This window comes from Salvelinus namaycush, chromosome 20, assembly GCF_016432855.1.
Source record: "Salvelinus namaycush isolate Seneca chromosome 20, SaNama_1.0, whole genome shotgun sequence".
Taxonomy (NCBI): domain Eukaryota; kingdom Metazoa; phylum Chordata; class Actinopteri; order Salmoniformes; family Salmonidae; genus Salvelinus; species Salvelinus namaycush.
Window position 1 is genome coordinate 32,774,871 of NC_052326.1, and position 12,562 is coordinate 32,787,432.

The following is a 12,562-nucleotide window of genomic DNA, read 5'->3' on the forward strand; positions in this document are numbered from 1 at the left end:
TCTTTTGCGGTTAGAAAACATAATAGATGTCATTAAGAAGAAATAATAATACCTGCAATTACATACAGAACAATTACTGATAATGGTCACAGTTGAATGGGGGGGGGGGTTGAGATTCCACATAATCAACATAATATTAGGAAGACTACAGGAGGCTCCTTACAGTTTATTTGTGGACCACCATGCCATCTCATAGTCTCATGTTAAATTGTTTTAGTCCCATGTAATCTGTCAGTTCCAAATGTACAGGTAATCCTTCATTATGACATCATTGCTGTTTTACCTGGAAAAACGCAAGGACCGAACAATGTCTGAAAAGTTACAACTCCTGACCCCTATGCTCCATACCGCAACACAGAGGACTGCCTTTCAGGTATCTCAGAAAGCAGAGACCTCTCTTCCTCCTTCCATGGAAAATTTACAGCCCACCCTTGACACCAGTGTTGCCTGCCTCCCTCTCAGCGCGCACACACACACACACACACACACACACACAAACAAACAATTATGCTGACTGGACCTGTTTAACTCAGCACAGGCATGAAGGAACAGCATGCACCACACAGTAAGAGCAGTGTGTGTGGCTCTGAATGACTAAGAAAGGACCTTGTGTGTAAACAATGTGTGTCTACAACTATTTGAGCCTCTCCACAATGTTGTGTCACGCAGGGCAACTCCTGTGTTACAATCTAGGTCCAGATTCACTGGCATCTAGATAACCAATGATCAGAATACATTCCCCATCTATCAGCCATTGGAAATGGTAGTTACCTTGCACTTCCGCATGACATCGGCTGATCACTTATTCCCTGTTCCCTTGTCCACTTCTCCAGCACTGCCCAACAGATAAAGACAACTATCCCAGGAGGGAATTATTTTGGGATTAGTCGACTAAGTCAGGATTAGGGTCATGACTGCCAGCCCATCACAATAAGTGACCAGGCAGAGCTAGGCTTGGACTCAGTGTGTGTGTTCCTCAGCCAGGATGAGGATAATAATGTGTGTGGGAGGTAGTTTTTGAAAAGGCCCACTAAAAAGGAGGCAGACATTTTACAATGTGAATAATAAAGTGCTTTATCCTATTTACTCACTGTCAAGCATAAGTAGAAGAGAGCACAAAACCACTCTGGCATACACACTTGAGCATATAGTTCACTGGTGACAGAGTCAAAGAGACAGGGTCTTGACCAAGAGGACAGCTCCACAAGTGATTCACTGAACTGGTGAGTGTGTGTCTGCTGTAATGACATCACATCCTGTAATTCCATGAGTGGGCCTGCTGTTGGGGATCTGAATGGAGATACTCACTGCTTTCTTCTTCTCTGCATTAGACCCCTCAGCAGCTCTCTGGTACCTGTGTGAGAGAGAAGCAACATTGACCTCTGCTGATCAAGAGAAGAGGTACACACAAAGTGGACCAAAGCATTTCCAACATTGGCATTATACTGGGAATGGAAGTTTGCATTGGTGTTGAATCAATAATATCCTCAGAGGTTTTGCAGGTCTGAAGAGACAAGGTAGGTGAGCAAGAAATATAAAAAGGTTTTAGTGAGGCTTCTAACATTTTTCTGACACCAATCCATTTTTCTCTGGATCTGCACACTGAAGGGTTAGGGACTAACGGTCTAGTGGCTGTGTCTAGACTGATCTATATTCACATCCCAATGACATAATGAAGGGTTAAGTTTCTCCTTTTCTTAACTCCTACAATTGTACTTTCAGTCTGTTGCCAATATGATGAATGGCGACGAACTGGAATATCAAGACTGTGGTGAGGTAACATCTACTTTGCATAGCAACAGAAGAAAAGGACATGTAAATATCGTATTAGCATCCCCATTAGCTGTTGCCAAGGAAGCAGCTACTCTAAACATTGTGCGTTATACAAATTTACATTACAAACAATGTGTGTGTGTGTCTCTTCACAGTCCGCATTGTACCGTGAGGTGTTGTTTAATCTTTTTTATATATACAGTATATCACAAAAGTGAGTACACCCCTCACATTTTTGTAAATATTTGAGTATATCTTTTCATGTGACAACACTGAAGAAATGACACTTTGCTACAATGTAAAGTAGTGAGTGTACAGCTTATATAACAGTGTAAATTTGCTGTCCCCTCAAAATAACTCAATACACAGCCATTAATGTCTAAACCACTGGCAACAAAAGTGAGTACACCCCTAAGTGAAAATGTCCAAATTGGGCCCAATTAGCCATTTTCCCTCCCCGGTGTCATGTGACTCATTAGTGTTACAAGGTCTCAGGTGTGAATGGGGAGCAGGTGTGTTAAATTTGGTGTCATCGCTCTCACACTCCCTCATACTGACTGGTCACTGGATGTTCAACATGGCACCTCATGGCAAAGAACTCTCTGAGGATCTGAAAAAAAGAATTGTTGCTCTACATAAAGATGGCCTGGGCTATAAGAAGATTGCCAAGACCCTGAAACTGAGCTGCAGCACGGTGGCCAAGAACGTACAGCGGTTTAACTGGACAGGTTCCACTCAGAACAGGCCTCGCCATGGTCGACCAAAGAAGTTGAGTGCACGTGCTCAGCGTCAAATCCAGAGGTTGTCTTTGGGAAATAGACGTATGAGTGCTGCCAGCATTGCTGCAGAGGTTGAAGGGGTGTTGGGTCAGCCTGTCAGTGCTCAGACCATACGCCGTACACTGCATCAAATTGGTCTGCATGGCTGTCGTCCCAGAAGGAAGCCTCTTCTAAAGATGATGCACAAGAAAGCCCGCAAACAGTTTGCTGCAGACTAAGGACATGGATTACTGGAACCATGTCCTGTGGTCTGATGAGACCAAGATAAACTTATTGGTTCAGATGGTGTCAAGCGTGTGTGGCGGCAAACAGGTGAGTACAAAGACAAGTGTGTCTTGCCTACAGTCAAGCATGGCGGTGGGAGTGTCATGGTCTGGGGCTGCATGAGTGCTGCCGGCACTGGGGCGCTACCGTTCATTGAGGGAACCATGAATGCCAACATGTACTGTGACATACAGAAGCAGAGCATGATCCCCTCCCTTCGGAGACTGGGCCGCAGGGCAGTATTCCAACATGATAACGACCCCAAACACACCTCCAAGACAACCACTGCCTTGCTAAAGAAGCTGAGGGTAAAGGTGATGGACTGGCCAAGCATGTCTCCAGACCTAAACCCTATTGAGCATCTGTGGGGCATCCTCAAACGGAAGGTGGAGGAGTGCAAGGTCTCTAACATCCACCAGCTCTGTGATGTCGTCATGGAGGAGTGGAAGAGGACTCGTGGCAACCTGTGAAGCTCTGGTGAACTCCATGCCCAAGAGGGTTAAGGCAGTGCTGGAAAATGGTGGCCACACAAAATATTGACACTTTGGGACCAATTTGGACATTTTCACTTAGGGGTGTACTCAATTTTGTTGCCAGCGGTTTAGACATTAATGGCTGTGTGTTGAGTTATTTTGAGGGGACAGCAAATTTACACTGTTATACAAGCTGTACACTCACTACTTTACATTGTAGCAAAGTGTCATTTCTTCAGTGTTGTCACATGAAAAGATATACTCAAATATTTACAAAAATGTGAGGTGTACTCACTTGTGATATACTGTATATATATATATATCTTTTTTTTATCGGATTTTACTACTAACTTGAGTTACCTGAAGTGGAAGAGAGTTCCATGTAGTCATGGCTCTATTTAGTGCAGTATGCATTTCCTAGCCTCTGTTCTGGACTTGGGGACTGAAGAGTCCTCTGGTGGAATGTCTTGAGGGGTATATATGAGTGTTTGAGTTGTGTGTTAACCAATTGAACAGACAGTTCTGTACTTTTAACACATCAACACCTCTCACAAAGACCAGTAGTGATGCAGTCAATCACTCCTCTACTTTGAGCCAGGAGAGATTGATATGCATGTTGTTGATATTAGCCCCCTGTGTACATTTAAGGGCCAGACGTGCTGCTCTGTTCTGGGCCAATTGTAATTTGCCTATGTCCCTTATATACAGCGCCTTCAGAAAGTATTCATACCCCTTGACTTATTCCACAACTTGTTGTTACAGCCCAAATTCAAAAAGGATTCAAATAGATTCTCACCCATCTACACACAATACCCCATAATGACAAAGTGAAACATGTTTTTAGACAGCTTTGTCAATTTATTGAAAATTAAATACAGAAATTGTATTTACATAAGTATTCACACCCCTGAGTCAATACTTTGGAGAAGCACCTTTGGCGACAATTATAGCTTTGAGTTGTCTTGGGTATGTCTGTATCAGCTTTGCTCATCTGGATTTTCTCCCAACTTCCTTGCAGATTTTCTCAATCTTCGGCTAGGCCACTCAAGGACTTTCACATTCTTGTTCTGAAGCCATTCCAGCGTTGCTTTGGCTGTATGCTTGGGGTCAATGTCCTGTTGGAACGTAAATCTTCATCCCAGTCTAATTTGCACTCTGAAGCAGGTTCTCATTGAGGATTTGCCTGTATTTGACTCCATTCATTGTTTCCTCTAGCCTTACCAGTCTCCCAGTACCTGGCTCTGAAAAGCATCCCTCATAGCATGGTGGTGGCAGCATCATGCTATTGGGGATGCTTTTCAGGGATGGTGTGAGATGGGTGATGAGCTGTGCCTGGTTTCTCCAGACATAGCGCTTTGTTTTCAGGCCAAATAGTAAAATGTTTGTCTCATCAGACCACAGAACCTCATCCCCATATTGTTATATTTTTGCTCCTTTGCACCCCAGTATCTCTACTTGTACATTCATCACTCCTGTGTTAATCTGCTACATTGTAATTACTTCGCCACTACGGCCTCTTTATTGCCTTACCTCCCTAATCTTACCTCATTTGCACACTCTGTATATAGATTTTTTATTGTGTTATTGACTGTACGTTTGTTTATTCCATGTGTAACTCTGTATTGTTGTTTGTGTTGCACTGCTTTGCTTTATCTTGGCCAGGTCGCAGTTGTAAATGAGAACTTGTTCTCAACTGGCCTACCTGGTTAAACAAAAGGTAAAAGAAAAATATATTTTGACTTATGCTCTGTCTTTCGCGTGCCTTTTTGCAAACTCCAGGCGTACTGTCGTGTGCCTTTTTCTGAGGAACGGTTTCGTCTGGCCACTCTCCCATAAAGCCAAGATTGGTGAAGTGCTTTTATTTAACCTTTATTTAACCAGGTAGGCTAGTTGAGAACAAGTTCTCATTTACAACTGCGACCTGGAAAAAAGAAAGTCTATATACAGTGTGTGCAAAAGGCATGAAGAGGTAGGCAATAAATAGGCCATAGGAGCGAATAATTACAATTTAGCAGATTAACACTGGAGTGATAAATGAGCAGATGATGATGTGCAAGTAGAGATACTGGTGTGCAAAAGAGCAGAAAAGTAAATAAAAACAATATGGGGATGACGTAGGTAGATTGGGTGGGCTATTTACAGATGGACTATGTACAGCTGCAGCGATCGGTTAGCTGCTCAGATAGCTGATGTTTAAAGTTGGTGAGGGAAATAAGTCTCCAACTTCAGCGATTTTTGCAATTGCTACAGAGATTGTCGTCATTCTGGCAGGTTCTCTCAAATCAAATTTTATTTGTCACATACACATGGTCAGCAGATGTTAATGCGAGTGTAGCGAAATGCTTGTACTTCTAGTTCCGACAATGCAGTAATATCCAACGAGTAATCTAACCTAACAATTTCTCAACAATTACCTTATACACACAAGTGTAAAGGAATGAATAAGAATATGTACATACAAAATATATGAATGAGTGATGGTATAGAACGGCATAGGCAAGATGCAGTAGATGGTATAGAGTACAGTATATACATATGAGATGAGTAATGTAGGTTATGTAAACATATACAAGTGGCATTGTTTAAAGTGGCTAGTGATACATTTAGTACATCAATTTTTCCAATATTAAAGTGGCTGGAGTTAAGTCAGTAGGATGGCAGCAGCAACTCAATGTTAGTGATTGCTGTTTAACAGTCGGATGGCCTTGAGATTGAAAAACAGCTTCTGTCTCTCGGTCCCTGCTTTGATGCACCTGTACTGACCTCGCTTTCTGGATGATAGCGGGGTGAACAGGCAGTGGCTCGGGTGGTTGTTGTCCTTGATGATCTTTTTGGCCTTCCTGTAACATCAGGTGCTGTAGGTGTCCTGGAGGGCAGGTAGTTTGCCCCCGGTGATGCGTTGTGCAGACTTCACTACCCTCTGGAGAGCCTTACGGTTATGGGCGGAGCAGTTGCCGTACCAGGCGGTGATACAGCCCGACAGGATGCTCTCGATTGTGCATCTGTAAAAGTTTGTGAGTGTTTTTGGTGACAAGCCGAATTTATTCAGCCTCCTGAGGTTGAAGAGGCGCTGCTGCGCATTCTTCACCACGCTGTCTGTGTGGTTGGACCATTTCAGTTTGTCTGTGATGTGTACGCCGAGGAACTTAAAACTCTCCACCCTCTCCACCACTGTCCCGTCGATATGAATAGGGGGTGCTCCCTCTGCTGTTACCTGAAGTCCACGATCATCTCATTTGTTTTGTTGACGTTGAGTGTGAGGTTATTTTCCTGACACCACACTCCGAGGGAGTAGTAGCGTCGTCTGCAAACTTGATGATTGAGTTGGAGGCGTGCATGGCAACGCAGTCGTGGGTGAACAGGGAGTACAGGAGAGGGATGAGCACTAACCCTTGTAGGGCCCCAGTATTGAGGATCAGCGGGGTGGAGATGTTACCTACCTTCACCACCTGGGGGCAGACCGTCAGGAAGTCCAGGACCCAGTTGCACAGGGCGGGGTCGAGACCCAGGGTCTTGAGCTTGATGACGAGTTTGGAGGGTACTATGGTGTTAAATGCTGAGCTGTAGTCAATGAACAGCATTCTCACATAGGTATTCCTCTTGTCCAGATGGGTTAGGGCAGTGTGCAGTGTGATGGCGATTGCGTCGTCTGTGGACCTATTGGGGCGGTAAGCAAATTGGAGTGGGTCTAGGGTGTCAGGTAGGGTGGAGGTGATATGGTCCTTGACTAGTCTCTCAAAGCACTTCATGATGACGGAAGTGAGTGCTACGGGGCGGTAGTCATTTAGCTCAGTTACCTTAGCTTTCTTGGGAACAGGAACAATGGTGGCCCTCTTGAAGCATGTGGGAACAGCAGACTGGGCTAAGGATTGATTGAATATGTCCGTAAACACACCAGCCAGCCGGTCTGCGCATGCGGCTGGGGATGCGGTTGGGGATGCCGTCTGGGCCTGCAGTCTTGCGAGGGTTGACACGTTTAAATGTTTTGCTCATGTCGGCTGCAGTGAAGGAGAGCCCGCAGGTTTTGGTAGAGGGCCGTGTCAGTGGCACTGTATTGTCCTCAAAGCGAGCAGAGAAGTTGTTTAGTTCTGTCAGAGTGGTCATTGGGTTCTTGGTCATCTCCCTGACCAAGGTCCTTCTTGCAGTTGTTCAGTTTGGTCGGACGGCCAGCTCTAGACAGAGTCTGGGTAGTTCCACATTTCTTCCATTTCCCAATGATGGAGACCACTGTGCTCTTGGAAACTTTCAACACTCTAGAAATTGTTTTACACCCTTCCCCAGATATACAGTACCAGTCCAAAGTTTGGACACACCAACTCATTATTGGGTTTTTCTTTATTTGTACTGTTTTCTACATTGTAGAAGAATAGTAAAGACATCAAAACTATGAAATAACACATATGGAATCATGTAGTAACCAAAAAAGATTCTTCAAAGTAGCCACCCTTTGGCTTGATGACAGCTTTGTACTCTTGGCATTCTCTCAACCAGCTTCACCTGGAATGCTGCTGCTACTCTGTTTATCATACATGCATAATCACTTTAACTATACATTCATGTACATACTACCTCAATTGGACCGACCAACCAGTGCTCCCGCACATTGGCTAACCGGGCGATTTGCATTGTGTCCCACCCACCAACCCCTCTTTTACGCTACTGCTACTCTCTGTTCATCATATATGCATAGTCACTTTAACCATATCTACATGTACATACTACCTCAAATCAGCCTGACGAACCGGTGTCTGTATGTAGCCTCACTACTGAATATAGCCTGTCTTTTTACTGTTGTTTTATTTCTTTACCTACCCATTGTTCACCTAATACCTTTTTTGCACTATTGGTTAGAGCCTGTAAGTAAGCATTTCACTGTAAGGTCTACACCTGTTGTATTCAGCGCGTGACAAATAAACTTTGATTTGATTTCAATTAACAGGTGTGCCTTGTTAAAAGTTCATTTGTGGAATTTCGTTCCTTCTAATGCGTTTGAGCCAATCAGTTTTCTTGTGACAAGGTAGGGTTGGTATACAGAAGATAGCCCTATTTGGTAAAAGAGCAAAGCTGTGTTCGAATACTCATGCTAACTGCACTAACTCTACTATTTGTGATGTTAATTGAGTATATAGTATGCTTATTGGTCATAGTATGGATATAGTTCGTATGCCAAAATTTCCCAGATGTCGTACTAAATCCGGCAAAATATGAAGTATACACACAGGACACTTTCCATACTTTAGGGCCCATAATACAATTCTTTAGGAAATGGGTGTGGCTTCACAATGTTTTCAGATTTGAAGAAAATATGCAGCCCGAAGTACAATGAGAGCGGATACAAATTCATTGTTTTAACTAATTATGACAAATGTTAAGAAAATGTTGATCAATGTAATAAAGAAATTACTTTTCAAATAAGTTACCTTACACGTTATGTTGGCTGACAATTTGTTAGCTACGCTATCCTTACAAACCACATAGCATATCATTACAGCAGTATGTACAGGTGTTAACTCCCTAACTTTAGTTGGCTACTTATGTCAGACTTGCCAGTAAATTAACTATAGGCTAACTAACTACCCAACGTTTATTGACTTGATTATTCCCATCAATCTTAGCTTAGCTAAATGGTATAATCGTTGTGTGTTCTCATTCAGGTGCTTTCTTAAATTCGCTCTGGCTATCTACTCTGATTTCAGAGCACCCTGGTCTGAGTGTACCAGAGCGCAGAATAATTAATTTACAAGCGCTCAACACCCGTTGAATATGGCCGGTGTCAGTAAAAAAGCGTAACTAAATTGTTGCCAGCAGCACAGTTAGTCACCAATGCTCTGGATAACATGAAAACTGCCTAACCAGCTCTGCTAGGGCGAGTAAATGATCAGAGTAGTCTCATTTGTGTCTGGAAGTAGCTAGCAAGCTAGCCAACGTTAGCTTGGGTCCTTGACTGCTGTTGTAAGGTCAGAATGCTCAAATCAACCCTACTCCTCGGCCTGCGCATCCAGTGAGCGCACCGATAGCGAAACGCTCTGAATTTACAAAACGGACAATCTGACAACGCTCTGAATTTATGAGTGCACTCTGGCACTCCAGATTGAATTTAAGAACACACCCAAAGTCGTAAAATGTCTAACTAGTAATCTGTTATGCTAACTAGCTAGCAATAGGTTGCACATCAACAACTTCAGGTAGACAGGCGAAGAGCTAGTACGCTCAACTGAAAGGATCCCATTCATTTACAGTATACTAAAATAAACTAATAGTATATACTCATTAAATATGTAGTATACAGTATGTTAGTATTGGTATTCGAATACAGCTCAAGTCAATATTATGGCAAGAACAGCTCAAATAAGCAAAGAGAAACAACAATCCATCAGTACTTTAAGACATGAAGGTCAGTCAATCTGAAAAGTTTCTTCAAGTGCAGTCGCAAAAACCATCAAGCGCTATGATGAAACTGGCTCTCATGAGGACTACCACAGGTCAGGAAGAACCAGAGTAACCTCTGCAGCAGAGGATAAGTTAAGTAGAGTTACTAGCCTCAGATTGCAGCACAAATAAATGCTTCAGAGTTCAAGTAACAGATACATCTCAAAATCAACTGTTCTGGGGAGACTGTAAATCAGGCCTTCATGGTCGAATTGCTGCAAAGAAACCACTACTAAAAGGACACCAATAAGAAGAGACTTGCTTGGGCCAAGAAACACGAGCAATGGACATTAGACCGGTGGAAGTGGAAATCTGTCCTTTGGTCTGATTAATCCAAATTTGAGATTTTTGGTTCCAACCGCCATGTCTTTGTGAGACGCAGAGTAGGTGAACGGATGATCTCCGCATGTGTGGTTCCCACTGTGAAGCATGGAGGAGGAGGTGTGATGGTGCTTTGCTGGTAACACTGTCTGTGATTTATTTAGAATTCAAGGCACACTTAACCAGCATGACTACCACAGCATTCAGCAGTGATACACCATCCCATATAGTTTGCTTTAGTGGGACTATAATTTGTTTTTCAACAGGACAATGACCCAAAACACACCTCCAGGCTGTGTAAGGGCTATTTGACCAAGAAGGAGAGTGATGGAGTGCTGCATCAGATGACCTGGCCTCCACAATCACCCAACCCAATTGAAATGGTTTGGGGTGAATTGGACCGCAGAGTGAAGGAAAAGCAGCCAACAAGTACTCAGCATATGTGGGAACTCCTTCAAGACTGTTGGAAAAGCATTCCAGGTGACTACCTCATGAAACTGGTTGAGAGAATGCCAAGAGTGTACAAAGCTGTCATCAAGGCAAAGAGTGGCTACTTTGAAGAATCAAAAATATAAAATATATTTTGATTTGTTTAACACTTTTTTGGTTAGTACATGATTCCATGTGTTATTTCACAGTTGGGGACTTTAAACATTTATTTGGGGGGTATTTTTCTTAAAACTGCATTGTTGGTTAAGGGCTTGTAAGTAAGCATTTCACTGTAAGGGCTACACCTGTTGTATTTGCCGCATGTGACAAATAACATTTAATTTGAGATTAGGGATTACGGAATCCCTACAGATAGATGTGAGTTTGGTAAAATGCATTTGCAAGATAAGTTTCTACTGTTCATTCAGACAGAAATGTCTTTAGTAGAGAGTTGTGTCACTCACTTGGAGAAACGCTCTGCGATGGCGTTGGTCTTGCCTCGCGTGCTGACCAATGAGAGCTCCCTGGCAGTGACGCGTAAAGACTGCGACGCCCACGACCTTCGGCTGAACGAACTTCCACCTTCCATCTCTGCCTCTTCGCAGCACTCTCAGAGCCAATGGCTGTAACACACACACACACACACACACACTAGTAGTTAATGATAGAATAAAAATGTATACAATTTCAGATTTACATTTAATATATGTAAAAAATATATATATAAAAAAATACTCCAATACCCATCTTATAGGAATTCACTAATACAGTGTAGTATCATACAGACAGCCAGGAGAGCCTGGGTTCAACAACCCACACTGATGCTGTTGGATGACACCATTCTGCGGTGAGCAAACATTTTACTGTGACATCACCCAGCCGTTCGTCCATGGTGTGCACCATTACCTCACTGCTTATTAATTCACATAGACAATACAGGCAGACACTTTAATTGAAGGGTATTGGAAAAACATATGTTAAGAACTTTCATATCAACTTGTGTATGGTTAACAAACTTGCATAAAGTTCTGTATTTTTTTGTTGGGTGTCATGTATAGGGCCAGGAGTTTTTCCTGAGGACATGACCATACCAGGTAGCCTATAACTTGGGCCCAAAGTTTTTCATGCAATTTATATGTAGTAGGCTAGAATTGCAGGAAATTGGCTTAGAAATGCAAAAATTGCTCTACACCGCCATGACAGGGGCCTCTAAAATTCAGCCATGCCAATCGCACCCCTTGCCACACCCCCTACTGCGCCCAACACCTAAGTCCCTTTTTGATCCAGAAAAAAACCCACACAGAGTATTGTTGCATGATTACAGGAGCAAGAAGAAACTAACTCTGCCATCATGATCAAGCGAGCAAGTTCAGACACTGCATGCGCTACTTGACTGCGGGACTGGTACACAATAGACATCAGCAACGATGCTGTCATTGTGTGAATCAGAGCATATCATCATCTGGCTGAGACAGACAGGAGGTTCCGAGGAGATAAATCAGCACGCCGACTGCCACTTATCTCTACCTGATCTTTATAAGCAACAATTATAGAAGGCCAGAGTATAACATATAGGACATACACACACACAGGCAATAGTTAGTTACTATAGTTGCTGTGCTCCCGACAGACACGTACACATTAAAAAGCAGTCTGATAACGCAGCTGGTAAGCCAGTAAAATAATAATTTGTCTGGAAGGTAGAAACGTCAAAAGCACGTGACACACATTATAAATGGAACCACCTTTGGTACACTGCATGATGTGTATTTGTACAGTTGTTTGTAGATAAATTAAATGTCAATAGGCTAACTCTAATGCAGCCATAAGAGTGTATGGACAATGCCCTTTCATCTGCCCCTTTCATTAAGGTGTGCTTTGCAGGTATTACGTTATTGTTACCCGACAAAGACACAGAGGACTTTGAACTGAACGTTACCAGAGCAGCTGTCTCTGTACTGACACAGCACACGCATAAACATACACATGCAAACAACCAGCACTACTAGACAGTGACCATGACGAATGACCAAATCCAAAAGAATCTCCAACACTTCCTGTCCACAAACTATGGGATCCAGGAAAGGAATCATC

At 43.0% G+C, this 12,562-nt stretch overlaps 1 protein-coding gene across 1 annotated transcript in view; it reads right to left on the bottom strand.

The window, feature by feature from the left end:
* LOC120064768 (LIM domain and actin-binding protein 1-like) overlaps positions 1–11,057 on the bottom strand; it is a 35,523-nt gene extending 24,466 nt beyond the window's left edge. Inside the window, exons 1-2 of the mRNA XM_039015374.1 lie at positions 10,933–11,057; positions 1,312–1,354 (exon numbers count right to left, since the gene is read on the bottom strand). Of these exons, the coding sequence (XP_038871302.1) occupies positions 1,312–1,354; positions 10,933–11,057 (168 nt within the window). The remainder of the gene's footprint in view (positions 1–1,311; positions 1,355–10,932) is intronic.
* Between the last annotated feature and the right edge of the window lie 1,505 nt (positions 11,058–12,562).